General features: G+C 38.7%; 2 protein-coding genes across 3 annotated transcripts in view; both read right to left on the bottom strand.

Annotated features, from left to right (window-relative positions):
- Positions 1-343: 343 nt before the first annotated feature.
- On the bottom strand, positions 344-9,235 carry mat2ab (methionine adenosyltransferase 2Ab). The gene is made up of 9 exons (XM_061986293.1): positions 9,008-9,235; positions 8,283-8,360; positions 8,074-8,196; positions 7,133-7,245; positions 5,230-5,373; positions 4,950-5,168; positions 3,761-3,943; positions 3,547-3,680; positions 344-2,851 (listed from the first exon to the last, which is right to left on the bottom strand). Exons 1-9 carry the CDS (start codon positions 9,096-9,098, stop codon positions 2,749-2,751), a joined length of 1,188 nt encoding a protein of 395 aa, XP_061842277.1. The 5' UTR covers positions 9,099-9,235; the 3' UTR covers positions 344-2,748.
- Positions 9,236-11,674: 2,439 nt separating this feature from the next.
- inpp5jb (inositol polyphosphate-5-phosphatase Jb) overlaps positions 11,675-24,718 on the bottom strand; it is a 66,903-nt gene continuing 53,859 nt past the window's right edge. The window contains exons 6-13 of one of the 2 annotated variants that reach the window (XM_061986280.1): positions 23,320-23,495; positions 23,042-23,153; positions 20,960-21,069; positions 20,641-20,839; positions 18,602-18,739; positions 18,431-18,514; positions 18,245-18,349; positions 11,675-14,750 (exon numbers count right to left, since the gene is read on the bottom strand). In XM_061986280.1, the coding sequence (XP_061842264.1) occupies positions 14,448-14,750; positions 18,245-18,349; positions 18,431-18,514; positions 18,602-18,739; positions 20,641-20,839; positions 20,960-21,069; positions 23,042-23,153; positions 23,320-23,495 (1,227 nt within the window). In that variant the 3' untranslated portion in view covers positions 11,675-14,447. Of the gene's footprint in view, positions 14,751-18,244; positions 18,515-18,601; positions 18,740-20,640; positions 20,840-20,959; positions 21,070-23,041; positions 23,154-23,319; positions 23,496-24,718 lie in introns of both variants that reach the window. The other variant, XM_061986279.1, reaches the window with a different exon arrangement.

Raw genomic sequence — 24,718 nt, 5'->3', positions numbered from 1 at the left:
GCTCTGTACACTGCTGGAGCAGAAAAAGATCCAGCTCAACATAGCTAAATTGGAGGCATACAATGGCCAAAACTGTCTATAAAGATGTTGATTGGAAAGTTGGTTGTGACTGTATAAGACCTAGTCATGCAACTTATGGTAATACCTGCAATTCGACTTTTAATGTTTTGTTTTTTTCCTGAGCCTTGTCGATTTGTAACCTCTCCACTTCAACTGATCGTGCAGCTAGTAAGACTATTAGGAATAATGTATCTGACCTACACCACCAGCCCCCTTAGAATAACTAATACATTTTTATTGAAATCTATAAACCATAACTTTATATAACAAGACAAGACAAGTGCATGGTGTAGGGATGTTTATTACAGTTCATAAGAGAAACAGCCCAATATAACATGAAGCACATTACAGTCAGCTACTTGTTCCTGTTAGAAGCGCGTTTGTGTGTGAAGATAGAAGCAAAGAAAGGAGGAGAGGAAATAGAAAAGGCACATTTACACTTACTGTAACCAATGATGGTGATGACCTCCAAAAGAGACAACTAGACTCATCCATAATGGGACCGCCATGTAAACAAAGCTGGTTTCTCTGTACTACACCAACCCAACGTAGCCGTCTCATTCGGGACGATTCGTAAGAGCCAAGGATTTGTGGACGCTTAAAAATGACAACCAGCCCATAGCCCTATTAAATATATATTACTGCAATCCGAATATAAAACAATGTAATAAAATAGACAAACATTTAGCAGTGACACTTGCTTTTTGAGGCGATCCAAAGCTTTTCTGTACGACACTCTGGAGCCTCAAGACAAACACTGAAAAATGATCAAGTCAAAAGGAATTCAAGATTCAGTAACAATTTTTTGTTTTAAAAGCTGCCTTCTGAAACATCAGCTTCTCTGTATGCACGCTGAGCTTCAAAGAACAAATAAATAGTGTTGCTGTTTGACATCCAATAAGACAGGAAAACTCCATCAGGATAAAGATGGAAACCAGGTTTCTCTGTAGCTACACCTGCCATCAGTATACCCGAGGAGTCCAAGGGCCTTAGTAAAAAAATAAGCAATTTCTTTAAAAAACAAAACAAACAAAAAAAAGTTTAAAACTCATCTGATGTACACAATCCAAATATTCCATCACTATCAAGTATATCAAACACCTCTGCAGACCAGAGCAGTGACATAGCAGCCTCTGACTTTTCTGTAGTACGTCAGAAAACAGCAAAGGTCTACAGAGGCGTGTGGGTCTTTAAACTCGTTTGAGATCTTGAAAATGTACGATTTGGCTGGCAATGCATAGCATTTTTTTTTCTTTTTCTTAATGAACAGCAACCTTACCATCCAATTGTGCCATTCTAGTGTCCTCCATGAAGAAAAGGAGTAAAGTTACCAAAAATTAAAGACTACACTGAATGAGGAGGAATGTTGCTCAGAGAGAACAAAGAATCCTCCCTTAGGCCCTGTCCACACAAACTATTTAGCGGGTTGGAAAATAAAAAAGGGCTAAACATGTAACTTTGCAACGACTTCATTGTTGGGGATAGGATTCTGTGCCGTTGATTTGCTCAGGATGGATTGCATTCCTATGCGCTAATTTTAAGAAAATATACCGTCATTGCACATCTAAAACATGCCAGTCTGTGGACCATTTTTACTGGCCAAAACAAATTGCGCATAACCGCCGTTGAATAGTGGGTTTTTTTGGTAAATACATTTTAGATGTAGCAGTACATTTGTGCACTAATTTATTCTGTGCACATGGGGAAAACAGAAGGGTTAAAGAGTGGGAGACTTGAGCCAATGTGTACACGGTTTTGTGAAAAGGTTGTTTTGGCGTGGTAGTTAGTTTAAAAAAAAAAAAAGAAGAGAAAAAGTGATTGTTGATCTACCACCTATTCGTCATCCTTTCAAAATCCAGGCAAAGGCTACAATATTTTATACCCCATGCAAAAAACAGACATTACAATCCGTAAGATTTGCATTCCAAAAAAGTTGGCAGATCTGCATTAGCCCCATCCAGACGGTAACAGATCACTGGATAAAAAAGATGTAGTACATAAGCCATTAGCGCTGTAAACAGCCACCAAAACTATGAGAGTGTATACACAATGTAGCGTGTTTTCCACTGCACAACAAACAATGACGGCAAACACACGAGAAACCCATGTCTCATGTCTGGACTAAGCACAAAGTAGAATTGTCATGCCAGTCTGCTGTTCTTGTCGGTGACCTGCTTGTTCACAAAAATACATTATGGAGAGCGCTCATAACTTAATTCTATACAATTTTTTACCGTTCAGATCTTAGAATTTCCATGTGGACAGGGCCTAAACGACAGGCTACATCCTTCAAGATCTACTTCAGAGGTTGCACACACTCCTTAACAGTAGCACCAGAAAATAAAGAAGGCCAAGTACAGTCTAACACACCACTGATGTGCCACTGACTATCAACTAGATGCGCATGGAATGACAAGAGGGCCGCAGCTAATCAGACTCTAACAGAGTGCGGAGCCGGGGAAAATAATTTCTTGGAATCTATTAGTTAAAAAAATAAAAATGCATTCAAGGACCCAGCATGATAAAGCAATTAGCAAAAGAAACAGTAACCAGAGGAAAGGGGAGGAAGAGAGGGAGTCAAGTGGTAAATGATGCAGTGATGAGAAATAATGGCATTTCTCCCCCAAAATCTTGGTGGCTTCTCTGTAGTATACACCAACAAGCCTGGGAGGAAAAAGCTTAACAAGTTTAGTATTTGAGCTTTTTGGGAACCTCCCATGGGAAGGAGTCACGGCCAAAGTGGCCATAGGCTGCGGTCTTCTGATACAAGGGCTTCTTCAGATCCAGCTCCCTAAAATAAATAATCATCAAGTTTAACAGCAGTCACGGATACACACAGGGCAAAGTGAGGCACAAGGTTTTAAAAACAAAACAAAAACATAAAGCTGCTCACTTACCACACCTACCATACACTGCGCCTGAGCAATGTGGCAACGACAGATTCCAGATGGAAACCATTTACAAAACAGACCCATCCTGAGTCATCGCCAAAGGGCTTCATTATCAAACACGAGTAAAGGCTTGTTTGCACAAAAAAAAAAAAAAAAAACAGCTAACAAAAAAAGAAAGTACTTTTGCATGTTGTGCATAGGGAATTATTCCCATTGGCACAAGCTGCATAAAATACTTAAGACACTCTTTCATACTGTGCTTGTGCTCAGTATTTTCCAAAATAATATATTCATAACTTTACTCTGTACTTGTGTTAGGGAGAGCACCATGACAAGGTCTATGCTGGTCACACTATTAAGTTCTGCCAAATAATTGGGATTGAATAACTAGAACTTTAAAAAGTTAGCGCTCCCCCTCCCCCACTAAAACTATCTAATAAAGCTGCCAAAACACACATTTAAAAAAGACAACCATGTGTAAATAGCCCTTAAAACCCTTTAACTATGTGATACAGAGAGGAAGCATCTCTTGCAGAATAAGAACAGGGGAAAAAAAGCTACAGTAGGAGTAAACCGGTTTCAGGTCATACATTACCTAACAATGACCCCAGGGCGGAGGTCAAAGTTCTTCTTCACAATATCCAGCAGCTCCCGTTCACTCTTGTTGGAGGTCCCATAGTGGAAGATGGAAATGGAGAGGGGGTGGGCAACACCAATGGCATAGGAAACCTAAGCCGACATACATTAGGAATCATTGGACATCACAAAAGCTTTATAATTCATACAATAGGCTAAGCAGCAGCGCACACCTGGACCAACACTCTCCTGCAGAGTTCCGCTTTCACCAGAGACTTCGCAACCCAGCGTGCAGCATAGGCAGCAGAGCGGTCCACCTTTGTGTAGTCCTTCCCAGAGAAAGCTCCGCCTCCATGGGCTCCCCAGCCACCGTAAGTGTCGACTATTATTTTGCGACCCGTCAGCCCAGCATCACCCTGTAACGGAGCAATAAGACTTAGCTGTTGCACTATTCGATTAGAAATCTATTATCCATGTATCTTTGAAGATCATATTAATGTACTGTATGTTACACATAAATGTATTATATTTAATAATGTGTTTAAAAAGCTCCTACTTTGACTACTGACGTATGCATTATTGCGTCATTTCTAGCTTTTAGATGAGTGCACACAGGACGGGGCAATCAATAAAATGCAAATTTTAATTTTGGCTTCTCACGATTATGAACATAATCTATGGGGAAAAAAAATTCCCATGGAGTGGGAGTTTTTTTCTTGCCCTGATATGGGATCTGAGCAGAGGATGTCGTTGTGGCTTGTGCAGCCCTTTCAGACATTTGTGATTAAGGGCTATACAAATAAACTTTGACTGATGTCTATTGTGTAAGATTTAAGAAAGGAAAAACAAAGTTGCAAATCTGAAAACCATTTAACAATGCTTCAGGGGCATTTAAATAGTGTTAAAGTCTGCAATTTTTTTTTTTACACCAATATTTTAACTGTTGGTATCAATGTTGTCAACTTGGAAACAGTCAAGACTATATTAAGCCAGCAATCAGATTGAGACAAATACCGGTACAATATCAAAAACATTTAAGTTGGGATGTGACCATAACTGGTATTAATAATAAACTACCGCTTTAAATTTAACAGTACTGAAATCATTTGGGTTACAATAACAGTTAACATGTTCATATAGTTACATCCCTACATTTTTTATAGCACTCTTAAACAGCGTTTGCTGCTGAGCCTTCCCCCATCTAAAAGCATTTACAGGCAGCTTCGTCTTTTTTCGGCAACAGGGTACCGGTACTTCTAAACATTTGCTTCGCTTTTCATGTTTTCACTTTAACTTCTTGAAAATTCATCATCGCCAATTAAGCTATTATGTCAGTCCCACCTCCAATACTCACTATGCCACAAAAAGACTGCAGTCCTATGGGGGAAACTGACATGTCTGAACACTGTGCTCCACATTTACCTGAGGACCGCCAATAACAAATCTCCCACTGGGCTGCAGGTGATAGATTGTGTCATCATCCAAATAAATACAGGGAACAACAGCTTTGATGACTTTTTCCTTCAGGGCATCTCTCATCTCCTCCAGGCACACATCCTCATCGTGTTGAACAGAGATGACAATTGTGTGCACGCGCACCGGAAGCATGGCGCCACGGTCCTGGCGATATTGGACAGTAACCTAGGCAACAATACAGTTACATATCATATATACTAAATGGATCACCAGTACTCATTTTTACCTGTGTCTTTGTGTCAGGCCGCAGCCATGGAAGAGTGCCATTGCGCCGTAACTCAGCAATCTTGGCATTTAGATTGTGGGCAAGCACAATTGTGAGGGGCATGCATTCCTCCGTCTCATCGGTGGCATACCCAAACATCAAGCCCTAAAACATTGGGGAAAGAGCAAGTTTAGTGCCATGTTCATTGACACTAGACGACAATGAATGACGAAAACTAGGGATGTTCCAATCAGGGTTATATGCTGCCGATTCTGATACTGATCATGAGTGAGAATGGCTGATAACAATCCCAATCACATGTATTAACTGTAATTTTTCCATTTATTCATGGTGAATAATATAACTGTAATTTTTCCATTTATTCATGGTGAACGATATTGACAGTTTAACAAAATAACACATTAAAACTATCTCCTTATTCCCTTTTATTACATACAATTGTTTGAGCAAAAAAGTTTTACACAATGACGAAACAAAATCAAAATATACTATTATGCATTGAAATCATGTTTTCTCTCAGAGTCCTCCTTTGCCCAGAGAATTATTCCCCAAGTTTGTAAAACATACAAATTGAGAACATTTGAACCACGATGTAATCATTCTAGCATTGATCAGATTCTGATACTTACCGCTACAATGCTGACACAACGGTTGTAATATTATCCTCTCTAGACTCTTGTTGATTTCCTGTTAACTGCCTATTTCTTGCTGCAACACGTTTCCATCTACCGCTTTATTGGAATTATAAATCGCATTTTTTTTTTTTTTTTTTTCATAGTTTGGCCGTGGGTGCGACATATACTCCGGAGCGATTTATGTGTGAAATTATTAACACATTACCGTAAAATATCAAATAATATAATTTATGTCATTCGCGTGAGAGACGAAGCAAATGGTCACACACACACACACACACACACGCACACGCACGCGCACACGCACACGAATTCGGCGGGGGAGGGTCATGGCAGAAGTGCATTGTGAGTCATGGGATGCTAACTGCTAAATGCTACTGCCATAGCTATTAAAATGGATCACATCAACATTGGCGGTAACTTGTAAAAACTGAGAAGGACTGAACAAAAATGGCACCGAAAAGGAAATCATATACTGCAGATTACAAGCTGGACGTAGTGAAGGCAAAGAAAGGACGCTAGCGGGGCGCATACCAGAGGTATTTAGCGATCGGGAGTGACAGATTGTTTGGTAAACGTATAGCATGTTCTATATGTTAGTTATTTGAATGATTCTTGCCACGATGTGTTGCGTTAACATACCAGGCACGTTCTCAGTTGGTTATTTGGGCGTAATATGGCGTACACTTATTCAGCCTGTTCACTATTCTTTATTTATTTTATCAAATAAACTTCCCACAAAAATGCGACTTATACTCCAGTGCAACGTATATATGTTTTTTTCCTTCTTTACTGTGCATTTTCGGCCGGTGCGACGTATACTCCCGAGCGACTTATAGTCCAAAAATACGGTACTCTGTGTAACATGTTTCACTTCGCCCTCCAGTGATGATTAAAATTTAAATATGCAGTTTTGCCACATTATAGGTGATTATCATTGACTTAGGAGGAGTGGCTCCACTCTGTATGGAGACTCATAATTATTTACTTTTTAAATTATATCTCAATTCTGTACACTTCTGCTGGAATTTTTATTTTCCTGAGAGAACTTTCCTGAAGGAATCAATAAAGTACTATCTATCTAATTAGCTGCTCGTTTGTCAGCCAAGTGACGAAAGATAAATACAATTATCCAAAGGGGATCTGTGTCTGTGATCGGCTTTGAAAAGCATTAATCAGCAATTGCGGGCATGTACTTTATGAAATTCAGCCGATATTAATCGGTGGCCGATCGATTTGCACATCCCTAAGGAAAACGTGAAACTCACCTGGTCCCCTGCGCCGATGTCCTCTTCATTGCGGTCCACATGGACACCCTGAGCAATGTCAGGAGACTGCTGCTCCAAGGCCACAAGGACATTGCAGGTCTTGTAGTCAAAGCCTGCACAAAGACATGGTCAAGACCTTTAGTCAAAGCAGACATGATGGACTGTAAACACTAGGGGTGTGGGAAAAAAATCGATTCGAATTGCGATTCTCACGTTGTGCGATTCAGAATCGATTCTCATTTTTAAATTTTTTTATTTATTTAATTAAAAAAATATATATTTTTAATTAATCCAAAAAAACAATACACAGCAATACCATAACAATGCAATACAATCCCAAAACCAAACCCGACCCAGCAACACTCTGCAATAAACAGAGCAATTGAGAGGAGACAAACACGACACAGAACAAACCAAAAGTAGTGAAACAAAAATGAATATTATCAACAGTATCAATATTAGTTACAATTTCAACATAGCAGTGATTAAAAAGAAAAGAAAAACGAACAATAGTGTCACAGTGGCTTACACTTGCATCGCATCTCAAACTTGACAACACACTGTGTCCAATATTTTCCCAAAGATAAAATAAGTCATATTTTTGGTTAATTTAATAGTTAAAACAAATTTACATTATTGCAATCAGTTGATAAAACATTGTCCTTTGCAGTTATAAAAGCATTTTACAAAAATCTACTACTCTGCTTGCATGTCAGCAGACTGGGGTAGATCCTGCTGAAATCCTATGTATTGAATGAATAGAGAATCCTTTTGAATCGGGAAAACTTCGTTTTTGAATCGAGAAGCGTTGAATTGGAAAAAAAATAAAAAATTGGATTTTGAATCGAATCCCCAAGAATCGAGATCGAATCGTGGGACACCCAAAGATTCACAGCCCTAGTAAACACATAGGCAACTTAAAAAAACCCCAAAATAAACACCTTTAGCGGAGTCATCGTAGCCTATCAGGCGAATTGTGTCCCGCACAATTTTTTGGTAGTCCACTGTAGCGCGTGACGTCACTTCACCCGCCAAAAGGATCATGCCAGTCTTAGCAACAGTCTCTGTCGGGAACACAGGAAATGTGACAAATCAACACACTCCTTGCTTTACATTGACTGGCACGCAGGAGAAGCAGTTTTATTCTCACCACATGCGACCTTGGCGTCGGGATCTTGCTTAAGGTGGGCGTCAAGGACAGCGTCACTGATCTGATCGCAGATTTTGTCTGGAAGAAAGTGGAACACTAAATTAATTGCAGCTGGCTGCAGACAGTGAAGCCATGGCTCAACACAAACTGTAGCATGTTCTCAGTGGGAGTGGCCGAAAGCCTCTCAACAGTCGCCATTTCAAACATGTGCACATGTGGTAGGGGGGGTAGCGCATAGCAGACAGCCGAAATGTATCTACACCGAACAATTACATCAACTTAAATCTAAAACAACCAACGGCCATTGAATCCAAACACATTCACGTAGGCTACAGTTTTCTGTTAATCAAAGGACAAGAACCGCCATTATGACTACTTAACCCAAATCAATAGGTGAAAAAAAATAAAAACATTTGAAAGAAAGTAATATTCTTTAATGAAACTAACACATTGTAACCACCCAACAGACATCAAAGCCGAAGAGTTATCAAGGAACAAGCCTTTGAGCGGAGATTAGCATGCTAACATTAGCTAGTGGCGCGTGCGACTGCTAACACCGGCCGGCCCCTCACTTCCTTTTTGGCGGACACTTTCGTAACGAAAAACACAAACACAACATTAATTTATTTATTGTGGTTAAATAAAAACTATCTAAACACGACCGCTTCCCCTGTATGTCGGTGGCTAATTACGATATCTGCAATAAGGTCAGTGTTCATATTTACCGGGATGCCCTTCTCCGACAGACTCCGACGTGAACAAGAAGCAGTCCTCGTCAATGAGGGAGTTGTGAAAACCGTTCATTTGGCCGTTCATGATTGTTAACGTTGACCGCAAAAGAGACGATAAATGTCACCGACAGAGTATTAATGCGTTCTCGCGGATGTTGGCCCACGTTACTCACTGCAATGACCCTCGCTATCTCAGCCTCATGGTGCCCCACGCTCTGTTATTTATGCAATGGAGGCAGGGGCAGTGACGTCACGAGGAGGCGGAGCATACCAACGAGGCGCCTGGAGGAGGGGTGTCTTACGTGAACATACTATACCTGGAGCGGCCCGCTGATAAAGACGTGAAACAAGTCTTGATCAAACAGGAATGTTTTTTTGTTTTTTTTTACAGATGAACACAAACAGAAACACTTAAGAATGCAGGGGCCATTTTTGAAACATTTTGGGCAATGCTAACTGAATAAATTGCGTTTTGAATATTCTCATGCATCCATGCCATTGTGCACTTCATCGGTTCATAAGCACAGACGAGATCGAGGGGATGGTGCAGGACCTTACAGGATATATGCTAAAGTATTTATAAGAAAACCCGAGCAGTCCGGTTGCGATCAATTTTAGTGCCTTGAATAACTTTGTGTTATAAGTGACAATTGCAAATGTGTGTAATCTCTCATGGCAGTGGTTCTCAACCTTTTTTCAGTGATGTACCCCCGGTGAACATTTTGTTTAATTCAAGTACCCCCTAATCAGAGCAAAACATTTTTGGTTGAAAAAAAGAGATAAAGAAGTAAAATACAGCAGTATGTCATCAGTTTCTGATTTATTAAATCGTATAACAGTGCAAAATATTTCTCATTTGTAGTGGTCTTTCTTGTACTATTTGGAAAAAAAAATAAACAAGTGATTCAATTATAAATAAAGATTTCTACACATAGAAGTAATCGTCAACTTAAAGTGCCCTCTTTGGGGATTGTAATAGAGATCCTTCTGGATTCATGAACTTAATTCTAAACATTTCTTCTCAAAAAAATAAATCTTTAACATCAATATTTAAGGAACATGTCCACAAAAAAATCTAGCTGTCAACATTGAATATTGCATTGCATTGTTGCATTTCTTTTCACAGTTCTTTTTGACAGACATTTTAGTGAAGGTCAAACCATCATGGCATGGGGGAAACTCTGGGTTTATGGTAATGAATGGAATAGCCTACTTGATTTGATGTTCAGTTTATGAACTTACATTCATATTTTGTTGAAGTATTAGTCAATAAATATATTTATAAAGGATTTTTGAATTGTTGCTATTTTTAGAATATTTAAAAAAAAATAATCTCACATACCCCTTGGCATACCTTCAAGTACCCCCAGGGGTACGCGTACCCCCAATTGAGAACCACTGCTATAAATGGCAGTACATCTGATGCATGGGAATCTTACAACAACTCACCTTTCGATTTCGGTTCTTGCTGTGACAATTCGCTTGATTTAGAATAGATTAAACACGATTTGCGATTTTGAACCGATTCTTGCAATTTATTATTTGGTACAAAAATGATAATCTCACCTTGGTTGCTGCCATATGACACATGCGAACAGCGAATAAGCATGGAAATGGCAAAAAAAAACTGTAAAAAAAAAAAATGTATTCTGATTTTTTTTTTCTTTAATTCATTTTTGAAAATTGATAAATAAGAATAAACAAAACTCCTGATTCGGTTGAAAAATGTAATGTCCCAAAAGGCTTGACTATTTATTTTATGACTTTAATGGTATTTATGAAATATGTGAGTGCTTGTGTTATTATCCGTTAACATTTATTAGCAGATGAATGAAGCATTAATGTTTAAAATAAACACTCTCAGCTACATTAGACTATAAAAAAGGTAATGTGTCAACATTAGAACATGTTAAAAAAATCACAAACACAGCAGTGAGCAGACCAGAAAATGAGATTATTATCTTTCATTGTAACTGTATTATTGTACCTTTAAAAGGTTCTCATATCTCTGTTGTTTTGGGTAATAGAATAATCTAACCATCTGATTGTGAACATTGCTGATGGGCACATGTTTTTTTTATATATACATATACAAGGTCTGTTTTTATAATGAGACAATGATAGTTTAATGTCATTATAAACAAGAAATCAGTAACAGTCTTATTGCTGAAAATCAAAAGGTCAAATGTCGCACTGAGTTTTGTAAACCTGAGTGAGCAAACATTTTATTCTTTCCATCCCATTCTTACTGGTGGAATTCCACTTACTACAACAACAGTGTGGTTCAATCCCCGACTGGTGTTGCATCAGTGTGGACTAGTCAACATGAATGTGCAGAATTGGCAGAAGCATGATGCAAGATGCACCTGCTATTGCTCTGTGCAGGGTGCAGTGTGACATTTCCTCTTTGTTTAATCTAGAACGCCTCAGCATCCTCTGGAAACAATCCCAACACCAGTTCAAAACAAACACACTGCTACTTGTAACTTGATGGATGCAATTGAGATATTTTATCATTATTTTCCTATTGAGTGACTGGTTCATAAGCCATTTTAGCAGGTTTTTAATGTCCTAACATGTCTATTGGACTTGTACGATTCATTAAAATCCATTATGCAATGCAGCAATGATTAACAACCATGCAAAAAGAAGCACAGAGGCCGATTTTAAAGGGATGTTTATATAGTTTCCTTGCACTTATGGGAATCCCTATGGTCTCATATGCCAAATATCAAGTCAAATGTCTCACAAGATTAGATTCATTAGCATTTAAATACTTTTCTGTAGCAGTCATACAAACACATGTAGACTAAACAGTCTACTCTTCATTCAGTAAAAGAAACATGTCCAACCTGTAGCAAACAGGCTCACTCATAACGTCAAGAAAGAAAAAAAAAAATTCTCCACTGAAATAATGCTCCCTCACTGGCCAGCAGAATTCAGGTTCATTTAAAATGTACATATATATCTAAATAAGAAAATAAATACACAATTCAAGGAAAAAATAAACTTTGTGGCATAGATTGTCTGCTATCCATATTCCATTTGTATCATTCATACATACAGTATTTATCTTGACAATTACATTCTGTACAGTTTTTTCTCTCCACAATAGTCACTAATCATGACTGCAATTGATCTAATTCACCTCACAATCTATTCATTTTTATAACATCTTACTCTACACAAAAAGGTTCATTACACTATATCTTCATTTCCAAATAAATAACACACTTAAATACACTTTGAAATCATTTGACAGCTTCAGATTTGTTCTTCACCTAACATTTACATGGAAGTTACATTTTTAAACCACTATTACTGTACCTTTGCTAAATTTTGTAACAACTTTCACAGGTATGACAAAAAGTCAAAAACAGCACTTGACGGCACACAAATCACAGCACCGGAATGTAGAGTATGTCCACACCATGCAAACGCAGTCGCATCAAACATTAGTGATGGGTAAATGACACCTCAGTGAGCGTGTGGCACACTCGCCGGCTGTATGGACACTGCACTGATACCGTGGTATTGTTTCATAATGGTCAGCCAATCTTTGCTGGATTAAAAAACTTCAAAAGATGTGAAACACAAAACTTTGGTTAATGAGCCAAATAGTAGGAAAATGATCTTATCTGGTGAAATAAGATAAAAAAATATCCCACACTTAGAAAGTTCCCCCTTTTCTTAGTTCAATTTAGATCGACGATGGTGACAAAAACTAATACCAAACATGGTATGCCACTCCTACAACTGTATGAACGGTCACTTTTGAACAGTTAAAAAGCACTTCCTAATAAACACAGTTTGGCGCTGTATCAGTCATGTTTTTTTTTTTCTTGAAGCGACACACACATCGAGGCTTCAAGGGTCAGAGTGCCGCCCCTTCGGTTTCATATATAGGCATCATTTGACCCGTCGCTATCAAAACACCATTTCGCCAGACATACACAATGAGATTACAGCTACACAATACTGTCCTACACGCTAAGAGCCGCAAAGTGTGTTAGACGGGTCATCAGGGGTCACAAGGTAACAACTAATCTCACTAATGTCAATCACCCCAATCCGTGAAGGAGAATCGTCAATGAGATGACAAAAAAAGACAACAGAGCAAAAATGACATCAAACTGAGCATGTAAGTATAAGATGAAATATCAACATTGTCACATGACAGCTTTGGTTCACAATGCAAATACGAAGCCCTGTGGTTGCTCTACATGGTAGAGTTTTTACTCCCGTTTGGTAGTTATTACGTTTCATATCAACTGGAATGTCATCATGCAAGAAGCAAATGACGCAAGTACTTTTTAACTGATTTTTAGTGTTTGTTTGTCGAGGCCCATGCGAGTCACGTTAAAAGCCTCGTCCTAATCGGTCCGACAATATCAGCTGCCCTTACAGCCAATAAAAATGAGTTCTGGCTGGACAGCTGTGCTGTGTCAGCTGACAGTGATCCACCCACAGGACGCCACTTCTCACTGTGCTCATTTAGGGGGCTGGAGGGTTTATTTAAAGCCCTTTACTCTCACATTCACTCTCTGCTGCTGACACGGCTGGAGTAGCAGAGCCCCCTAAACCCTAAAAAGGTGTGCATTTATCGATTTTGTTTTTGCTTGGATATTTAGGAACACCGTATACACCACATGTTGGAATTGCACGGCTAAACCGCTTTGCAATTATGTTTGATAAAACCAGTGTATTTTCAAAGGGAATGGTGGGCGATCATGTGACCTTGTGCTGATAACGTGTCTGCAGACGTAACTGTTGGGACTGCTTGGCTACTTTGTTGTCTTAACATTTTTCAACGTTTTTCTTTTTGGTTGAACCACCTAGAATGACTGCAGATGGCCGCAGGAGGATGTTTTTTTTTTTTCAAACACTTCCAATGCAAGGGTATCTGTGCTTCGTCACATGGCAGTATGCAAAGCACTTGGAGTGTGCAACCTGAGCAAGATCACAATCTGAGAAATGTTATCGTTCAGTTGCACCCTGATGTATTTGCTGTCCAAACAATGGGATAAACAAATAAGCTCGACCGACCACAGTGCGTGAAAATGCCCTTAAAATATTAAGAAACTAAAACAACGCACGATTGAGAAAATACAGGACGCGATGAAACATTTAGGACAAGCTCTAAAGCAGGGGTTTTCAAAGTGCAATTGTATAATACAGTTAAGGATTTATGCACATAATTATTGCAGAAATGAAAATCCTATAATTGTTGCCTTTAGTATGTTTGAAAAAGGCTTTTCTTTATCGTTCTCAAGCTGCTGTATCTCCCTCGGAAGAAAACCCCTGCTCTAAAGGAACCAGGCGGTAGGAAAAATAAAACCGATGGCATCACAAATTGTGCATTTTCACGAGATAAAACATGTAGATGTATAAAAGAAAAAAACTATTGATTTAGTGGCTTGTGACAACATGCTCATCACACTCCAGTCTCCTCTCTCTGTTTGGTCTCATCAGAATGGCTCCCCTCTGCTGGACGTTTTGTGGACTCACACTCAGACGTGGATAAAGTTGTGGGGGCAGTTATCTCCTTCATTTGGGTCTGCACAGGACTTCCAGAGCGGCTGTGACTGCCACTGCGACGGCGGCGGTGACGCTTGCCCTTGTGAGGACTGGGACTGCGGGACCTCGACTTTGTGAGAACGACAGTGCTGTCGTCCTCGGAGCTGAAGTCAGAGCTGTCTGAAGAGCTGACGTCATGGCCTGAAGTAGGAAGCTGGATCTATGTAGATTAAAAGAAGCATTATTATCACAATAAACGGGAAGTATAAGGTCAGTATGCAACCAGCTTTCCATCCAGCCATCCATTTTCTACCGCTTGTCCCTTATGAGGTCACGAGGGGGGCTGGAGCCTATCCCAGCTGCATTCAGGCGGAAGGCGGGGTACACCCTCGACAAGTCACCACCTCATCGCAGGGCCAACACAGATAGACAACATTCACATGCCAATATATAATAGTTTAATAATTCCATCAACACATTGATAATCTTTACTGCTCATATGGGCCATTCCACCGATATTGGTTCCAACATGAATATACCATGAATTGATTAATTAATTACATAATTAACAAATCATATTTTTAACAATTAATTTGAACTACTTTGAACATTTGTTGCCTGTCCCCACCTCCTAAAATTCAACTTTACCATAAAATATAATAGATATTACAACTCTTTTTTTTTGTGATAGAGTGATTGGAGCACATACTTGTTGGTCACAAAAAGCGTTCATGAAGTTTGGTTCTTTTATGAATTTATTATGGATCTACTGAAAATGTGATCAAATCTGCTGGGTCTAAAGTATACATACAGCAATGTTAATATTTGGTCACATGTCCTTGGCAAATTTCACTGCAATAAGGCGCTTTTGGTAGCCATCCACAAGCTTCTGGCAAGCTTCTGGTTGACTTTTTGACCACTCCTCTAGTCAAAATCGGTGCAGTTCAGCTAAATGTGTTGGTTTTCTGACATGGACTTGTTTCTTCAGCATTGCTCACGCGTTTAAGTCAGGACTTTGGGAAGGCCATTCTAAAACCTTAATTCTAGCCTGATTTAGCCATTCCTTTACCACTTTTGACGTGTGTTTGGGGTCATTGTCCTGTTGGAACACCCAACTGCGCCCAAGACCCAACCTCCGGGCAGATGATTTTAGGTTGTCCTGAAGAATTTGGAGGTAATCCTCCTTTTTTATTGTCCCATTTACTCTCTGTAAAGCACCAGTTCCATTGGCAGCAAAACAAGCCCAGAGCATAATACTACCACCACCATGCTTGATGGTAGGAATGGTGTTCCTGGGATTAAAGGCCTCACATTTTCTCCTCCAAACATATTGCTCGGTATTGTGGGCCAAACAGCTCAATTTTTGTTTCATCTGACATCACATGGACTAAGATAAGACCTTCTGGAGGAATGTTCTGTGGTCAGATGAAACAAAAATTGAGCTGTTTGGCCACAATACCCAGCAATATGTTTGGTAAAGTGGTAAAGGAATGGCTAAATCAGGCTAGAATTAAGGTTTTAGAATGGCCTTCCCAAAGTCCTGACTTAAACGTGTGGACAATGCTGAAGAAACAAGTCCACTTCAGAAAACCAACAAATTTAGCTGAACTGCACCAATTTTGTCAAGAAGAGTGGTCAAAAATTCAACCAGAAGCTTGGGGATGGCTACCAAAAGCGCCTTATTGCAGTGAAACTTGCCAAGGGACATGTAACCACATATTAACATTGCTGTATGTATACTTTTGACCCAGCAGATTTGGTCACATTTTCAGTAGACCCATAATAAATTCATAAAAGAACCAAACTTCATGAATGTCTTTTGTGACAAACAAGTATGTGCTCCAAGAGTTGTAGAAATGATTGGAAACTCAAGACAGCCATGACATTATGTTCTTTACAAGTGTATGTAAATGGTAAATGGGTTGTACTTGTATAGCGCTTTTCTACCTTTTTTTATTAAGGAACTCAAAGCGCTTTGACACTATTTCCACATTCACCCATACACACACTGATGGCGGGAGTAAACGTTTGACCACGACTGTATGTGTGTGTATATATATATATATATATATATATATATATATATATATATATATATATATATATATATATACACACACACACACACACACACATACAGTATGCATATATATATATACACACATATAGACATTTGCCCACACACACACACACACACACACATATATGTGGGTGTATATATATATATATATATATACACATACATACATATATATATACATATATACACATATACATACAGTATGTATATATATACACATATACACACATACACACATTCATACATATATATACGGTATGTGGTATATATATCTGTATATATATATATATACATATATAAACATACATATATACATATATACACATATGTACATATACATACATATATATATATATACATATATAAACATACATATATACATATATACACATATGTACATATACATACATATATATATATATACATATCAATCAATCAATCAATGAATCAATCAAAGTTCACTTATATAGCCCTAAATCACGAGTGTCTCAAATATATACACACATATATACATGTGTGTGTGTGTCTGTTTGTATGTATGTAATTATTTTTTTTTTTTTACATATTTGTGCTTCACCTTATACCAACTTTAATTATTCTTTTTCAACCATCCATCCATCCATCCATTTTCTACCGCTTATTCCCTTTGGGGTCGCGGGGGGCGCTGGAGCCTATCTCAGCTACAATCGGGCGGAAGGCGGGGTACACCCTGGACAAGTCGCCACCTCATCGCAGGGCCAACACAGATAGACAGACAACATTCACACTCACATTCACACACTAGGGCCAATTTAGTGTTGCCAATCAACTTATCCCCAGGTGCATGTCTTTGGAAGTGGGAGGAAGCCGGAGTACCCGGAGGGAACCCACGCAGTCACGGGGAGGACACGCAAACTCCACACAGAAAGATCCTGAGCCCGGGATTGAACCCAAGACTACTTAGGACCTTCGTATTGTGAGGCAGATGCACTAACCCCTCTGCCACCGTGATGCCCTTCTTTTTCAACCGAAAAACAAAAAATGATTTAGTTAAAATTCCCACTTTAGCCATGTACCTGGGTTTTAACTCAGTCCTGTTACTATAACACATTACCCCCACTGAAAAATGTGAAATATTCCACAAGTCACATGGTCCACAGGAAGTTGCATCATACGGAGCCTCTGCAGGTCATGGGAAGGACGAAAGTAAATGCACTCATTTTTTTTCCTGTAATATTACAACAATGACTAGGGGGGGTTAAAATCTCAGCACAGTCCTGTTACCTACATTATTTTTTGGATTTTGATAAAAATTGTGCTGAATCATGTGTTTACATTGTATTAGCATAAATTCTATGTGGCTATTTTTTTATGTATTTGCTAGTTCTGTGCTAAAAACTCAGTCCTGTTACACAAATGACTCATCTTCAGGTTAGAAAAACCTGCACAAAAATCTAATTAGGTTGCCTCGGATAGGCAAATGCATATGTTGAGTAGTTCATTGTGTGTATTATCAAATGTATAGTTAAAAAAAGCCAGATATTTAAGTTTCTTTTGAATGCAAATGGCCCTCATTCGGTGGAATACCTCATATAAATAATAAACATTGTTTAAAATTTATTTTTTATTAAACGTTATATTGTGTTTGCGATTACCTGAAATGGCTCAGTTACGCCCACAATGGTGCTCATGTTGTTGCTGTAGTAACCCAAGATAAAATCCCCTGAGCCTTTAGGCAATTCCTCTTCCGTAAAGGTTACCTGCACAACAGTTTGTGAAACATTCACTAAGCATGAGAGGAACTTGTCTTTAAACAAGACTTCTGGACACGTCTTCATTACCTGGTGCTCTTGTCTTTGAAAATCTGCTTCTTCTTGTTTGGCCCACACGTATCCCACATAGTCTTTGTGGTGTTTGAATCCCACCTAGGACAGTAGAGACCAGATCAACATCAGCAACAGTCAAAAAAACACGTCTAGCACGTCCAATTGGAAGTGATGTACATATTCTACCTTGTAAAGTCCAATCCAGTCCCAGGAACTGCGAGCATAGTTGGGTGCTAGTTTGAATTTGGTTATGGCATCAGCAATACTATTCCACTCATCCTCCACCTGGAGTGTCACCAAAGGGACATCCACCTTGTAAGGGAACTGGAGAAAAAAATGTTTATAGAAGTGAGGGCTTTTCCAAATGATAAATGTTTGGTTAACAAGAAAAGCATGGTTGTAGACGACCACAGCATACCTCATTGGTTATTAGTTGATAATTGTGCATGTGCCAAGAGAGATGGCTACTGAAAGACTGAAAAACTGTCGCTTTCATCATCACTTATCTCTCTTCACAGTGAATATTTAATCATTAGAGACAACACAAAAACTAGAAAGAGTATACATTCTAATAAAGGGGGCCGATGATGATTTTTGTCTTTTCTGAAATGTGACAGTGTTGGATAATTCTGTTTGAAAACCAAGTCAAATCAAAAGCGAGCTCGACAACATATGTACTACCTACTCAGTGGCCTAGTGGTTAGAGTGTCCGTCCTGAGATCGGTAGGTTGGGAGTTCAAATCCCGGCCGAGTCATACCAAAGACTTTAAAAATGGGACCCATTACCTCTCTGCTTGGCACTCAGCATCAAGGGTTGGAATTGGGGGTTAAATCACCAAAATGATTCCCGGGCGCAGCCACCGCTGCTGCCCACTGCTCCCCTCACCTCCCAGGGGGTGATCAAGGGTGATGGGTCAAATGCAGAGAATAATTTCGCCACACCTAGTGTGTGTGTGACAATCATTGGTACTTTAACTTTAACTTTTACTGTAGTTTATTAATATTTAATAATTAATAACAAATTATTAAATAATAAGAATGAAGTGCTGCATGTATTAAGATCCATATTATAGTGACCCACTCGATGGACATTTGTCCGTTTGGTTCAGCTGGCCAGGGAAGTTTTTAACACGGTTGTGTGTAAGCACGCCATTTCTTTCGGCATAGCTTGGCTCCAAGTTCCACATTTGCAGTGTCTAATCACGCCGACCTCCCTCTCTCGGCTTCTGTTTGCTCCAACATTTCACCCTCTCTTTGTGCTTGCTTCATCTTCTGTATATTCAGCTTCAAAAAGGTTGTGAATCCTCATTTTTCCAAAAATAGTCATCTTCGTTGTCTGTTACCAAGTCTGCCATGATTAGAAAACACTCGCGTTTGTTTCCACAAGTAAGAACACACATTTGTTGCCGGAAGAAGTCAGAAATGCGCTGCTATGGAAACGGAAATAAGCGCGCTAAGAAAATACATTGCGGTATTTGTTAAACTGACCAAAATAAGGTAAATATTGTACACATTACATATTGTTATGAACATGCCTGTTACTACATTATATATATATATATATATATATATATATATATATATATATATATATATATATATATATATATATATATATATATATATATATATATATGTACACTTGCAGTGTGTACACAACAGGTAGAAGGAGGGTTTTAAAGTCGTTTTAGAGGGCTTTGAAGGCTACAATGGTGACTCCCATTAGCCGCATCTTGCACACGTTTATCATCTTTAAAATCCTTTAAAAAAAAGACATGTTTGTTTTTGTCTCTCGTAATGATTGTGAACGACAGGCAAAATTACAAAAAAAAGTGCAGTTCCCCTTTAGGAAACACAAATCTAGACCACAAGGAAGTCTTTTTAAAATGTAGGTCAAAATCATCATAGGTTCCCTTTATACATTTTTAAGGTGGAGCTATTTAAAAAAAATGGTCTATTATCGGCTCAAGACGTTATTATTTAGTTTTCTCGTCATGGTCTTCTTCCTTGTGTGACTTAACAATGTGAAAGCAGCTTTTTATGCTAGCTACTGCCACTAATAGCTCATTTGACAAGAGACAACATTCAATACAATTTACGTACGGTTATTCGTACACAAAATGTGAACATGTTGCAAATAAAATGTAGCCGGGTACATTTAGCTCTAACTAATGTGCATGAAAAATAGTATTCCCGCCAATGAGTGTGCAGCCTGGTGGTCTCACCTGCAAGGTAAAGATAGAAGAGACGGGTTTATGGTCGCTGACCAAATATTCCATGTGACTTCGGTAGTAATGCTGTGTCACTTTGGTCCCGCTGGTCAGCCCTGAAACTGAACCACGCTTCCCTGTACTGGCAGCAGGCGCTGTGGCTCTTAAGCGCCACAGGATTCGGTCGGTCCAGGCTGGTTTACGCTTCTTTCCACTGGGATGAGGATAACAACCACATAGTTTGAATAAAGCTGTACTGTGTTGTCCTTTTAATGGGTACTTTCAAACAGTGTTGTCAGTTCATTCCTAAAACATAAACATCTGCTTGACCAACCTTGTGTCGTATACGTTGGTCCCTACATCAAACTTGTATGTCGGGGGAAATTTGAGCGGCCCCTCATGGAATCCCATTAACACGGTCTCACTGTCCTTTGCCATGTTTAACTGTAAGAATAATGGATGGGATATCAACGGCTGCATTGTGACATAGATGTGTTGTCTCTACTGCCTCCTTGTGGCCAAAAGATACACTCAGTATACATAACATTAGGTACACTTGCACAAACTTAGATAATAGAAAAATCCAATACAACCCCAAATTCTGTCTGTACAATTGTAATAATGTACATTTTGATTTGAAACGGCTAGAAGAGTATTAATTTAACAGTATTTCAATCATGCTGAGTTATAAATATATGTTCATACATACAAAGAGATGAACAATTTTAGCTCACCTCACACCAAGGGGCTACTTTAATTAGATTTTACCATTCATTAACTTGATTTGGGGGGTTGGGGACACGTCCCCTGCACATTTCCAAAACGCAGTTTGGAAAAGTATATTTTTGAACCCTGCACGGTTAAAACATAATGTAACGCTATTGAATGGAGACAAGTCAAACATTTGTGCCAGGTGTAAAATCGCCACTCAGACTGAAGCTTGTTCCTTTAGACCGCCCACAAGCTCGTTGATTGGCTTTCTGGGGCTGCCTTCTTGCCACCGTGACACTAATTGACAGCATGCAGCCGCCCACCAATCAGATGCGAGATGCATGCAAGAGTGAGTTTTGATCATTCACAGGAGAGATATTTGTTATAGAAATAATTTAAAAACGGTTGCTGTTAAACTCATAAGAGAGATGATAAACTTTTTGTAAAACATTTATTATTATATAGTATAATATTATATTATAAATCTACGTGCTGCCCCGACATGTGAGACACTGTTGAGAAACAAAAATAGCTTGTAAAATGTCAATTGATAAATGACAGGGTGCTTATATGAAATTTAATAACACACCTAATCGCCGTACCAGACTTACATATCACAGATACATTTATAATGGCAGTTTTTATCACGTTAGACTCTGGTGGTCTCGCGGTCATAGTGTGCTATTATGAAGTGTAGAACAGAATGATCTATGTTCGAATCCCGTATGTGTCAGAAAAGTGCAGATAGCCCATAGTCGTTTCATTTATGTTAATGTTGAAAGTTCTTATATAATGTTTCATTCATAATAATCCAAAACATCCATCTAAATAAATTTAGGTATAATTCAAATACTACAGTGGAACCTTGATTTACAAACCCCTCTTTTTGCAAACTTTTTGATTTACGATCTATTATTAAATATGCCTCCGTGTACATACCACATATCTGTGTACGAACACTTTATTCACTCATTTTGTGTCTGGCTGGCAGCCACTTTGTGCTTGCTCGTATTGGAAGATATTAACGAAGCGGGCTTTGTGCCACAACAAGTTTTTTTATTGTGATGAGACTGGACTATTCCGGAAAAACATGCCACAGCGGTTAAGAAAACACTACCTCTCGTCCAGCAGCGTCTCTTCCAAGAGCACACACACACAGCCCTCCCTCTTCTCACACAGCCCTTCTCCCTCTCTGTCTACTATTTTCTCTCCTCTTGTTAGCTGCTCCATTGCCAATGGCAATATAAAGTGGATTTTACTTTTTCAAATGTTTATTATTGTAGCAATATGATTGTCATTTTTTTGTGTGATTTCTGATTGTTTGTGATGGCACCAAAAGGGACTTCTGTGTATGTGGGTGTGTTGGCAGAGCAGCGCATACATGACAGTTTAGGTTGCCGTTGCTGTTGTTTTGGCTTGTTAATAAAGAGATAGTTGATTCATCACCCCTTGTTATGTTTGATACATTTTATTGTGTTCAAAGTGTACAAACCTTCAATAAATTATAGACTTTTATCAAAGCTGGAAGTTTCTGTTTAAGAACTAATTAAGTTCGTAAATCGAGGTTCCACTGTATTAAAATGGTTTCACACAAAGGGGAAAAAATAAAAAAATATGCTTTGAATTCTTGTACTTAAACTAGTTGTGACCCTCCCAAATTTTGTCCCTGCTCTCGTTAAACATTAATGAAAAAACACAATCTTACCTGATCTTTTTCCCACAGCATGGAAAGTTTGTTATTGTCGATGGCTGTTTTTACCACTTGCATTTCCAAGTCATCGATGCGGAAATTGAGATCACCGAACCAGAACACCACACTGAAAATATAAAGACAATTTTTTTTCCCCTGCCACACACTAAAAGTAACTCAAAACATTTTGTACACTCTTCATTACCACACTAAGAATACAGATAACTACATACAGTATCATGACTTATTATAGCGCTTATCCGATGTAAACATCCTTCTTGCTTGTGACCTACTCATGGTCTAGAACGCCAGAAGCTGCTTGGCCTTCAAACTGCTGCTGCTGCAGGATGCTCTCAAAGTCCTCCATGCGCTGATAGGAGTTTTCCATGTGAGCCGGCAGGTGGCAGTTGAGGAAGCAGATTGTGTGTCCAAACACTGTCATGCGGGCGCTGACTCCGCCTTTGTTCCCCTATAGCACATACATACACACACACAGAGGCAAACAAGTGAAACTATAGTAATGAAATCAATACATTGTAGCCAAAATGGGGAGAAAGTAATTTTAGGCAGTTGTTTTCATGGTTTGCACAAGTTACAGGTATGTGCAGTTGCCGTGGCTGCATAACAGGAAGTGTATTCATTGTGAGTCAGAGGATACTCATTACTGTACTAGCAAACGCACATGCCCAGTAGGGAGGGAGAAAAGAAGTGTGTGGATGTCCTCCCACTGTTCTCCCCAATGTTCTGCCTCACTGAATCACGAAAGACGCTTCAGTGAGTATAATGTGCAGAATGTGCTGACGCCGGCCATGTAGGGTAGACAACAGCAGGATTTAACTTCGAAGTCAGTGTTGCATAACTCTGCAGGCATTTATTTATTCAAACACTCAGCAATGAGTACAATGCAGACAAATGATTGGCATGTGATTGCCTGGTTGGCACATTCTGAGGCACCTATTTTTCTTCAGATAAAACCAAACAACAGCAAAACTAACTTTGGTAGAATGGATTTTTCTCCATTGCATTGTCATATACAATTTAACAAACCTTTCACAAAAAAAAAAAAAAAAGCCAAATTAAAAATTATTTGTGGTACTAGTACACAGACGTAGGTAGTAATGCCCTAAATTTACTTAAGTAAGTTTTTGGATAAATTGTGCTTTTCAGAGTATTTCTAATGCAACATAATTTGTACTTTTACTTAAGTATTTTTGTGAAGAAAAAAATTACTTTTTACTCCGTTACATTGAGTTTCAATCACTACATTTATTTATACTATCATTACATTTGTTTATAAACAAAAAAAACCTCCCTCATCGATATGATACCGCCTCTGACACTGTGTTACGTCCACGATCTCAGTTTTGTAAAAAATCTAAACAAACCAGGCTTCGCTATACATCTTAAAATAAAGCCTCAAGCTTTGCTTTTATCAATCAGTCAACCACAGATGTATGGGGACAGTAAGTTTCATCAATAGATGTTCAGCAAAGAAGCTAAAATGTGACTGTAATGATAGCACATAGCTATTGTTGCTAATAATTGTTTCCTCCTGTTCAGATTGCCAACTGTCCCTTGAAAAACTGAATTGTCTCATATTTAGAAAAAAAAAGTAGGCTACATCTCCCTTATTCAAATGAAAAATGACGCACTTAGTTCCATAATATTGTGACGATAAAAAATAGTCAGAAA

Source organism: Nerophis lumbriciformis, linkage group LG12 (genome assembly GCF_033978685.3).
Source record: "Nerophis lumbriciformis linkage group LG12, RoL_Nlum_v2.1, whole genome shotgun sequence".
NCBI lineage: Eukaryota > Metazoa > Chordata > Actinopteri > Syngnathiformes > Syngnathidae > Nerophis > Nerophis lumbriciformis.
This window is presented reverse-complemented; position numbering and strand designations above follow the sequence as displayed.

Coding starts and splice junctions, on each gene's coding strand:
- mat2ab (XM_061986293.1), bottom strand. CDS start 9,098: ATGAACGGCCAAATGAACGGTTTTCACAACTCCCTCATTGACGAGGAC. Junction 5,169..5,229: donor GGCCTGACACAAAGACACAG/GTAAAAATGAGT, acceptor ATTGTTGCCTAG/GTTACTGTCCAATATCGCCA. Junction 3,944..4,949: donor TTGTTATTGGCGGTCCTCAG/GTAAATGTGGAG, acceptor GCTCCGTTACAG/GGTGATGCTGGGCTGACGGG.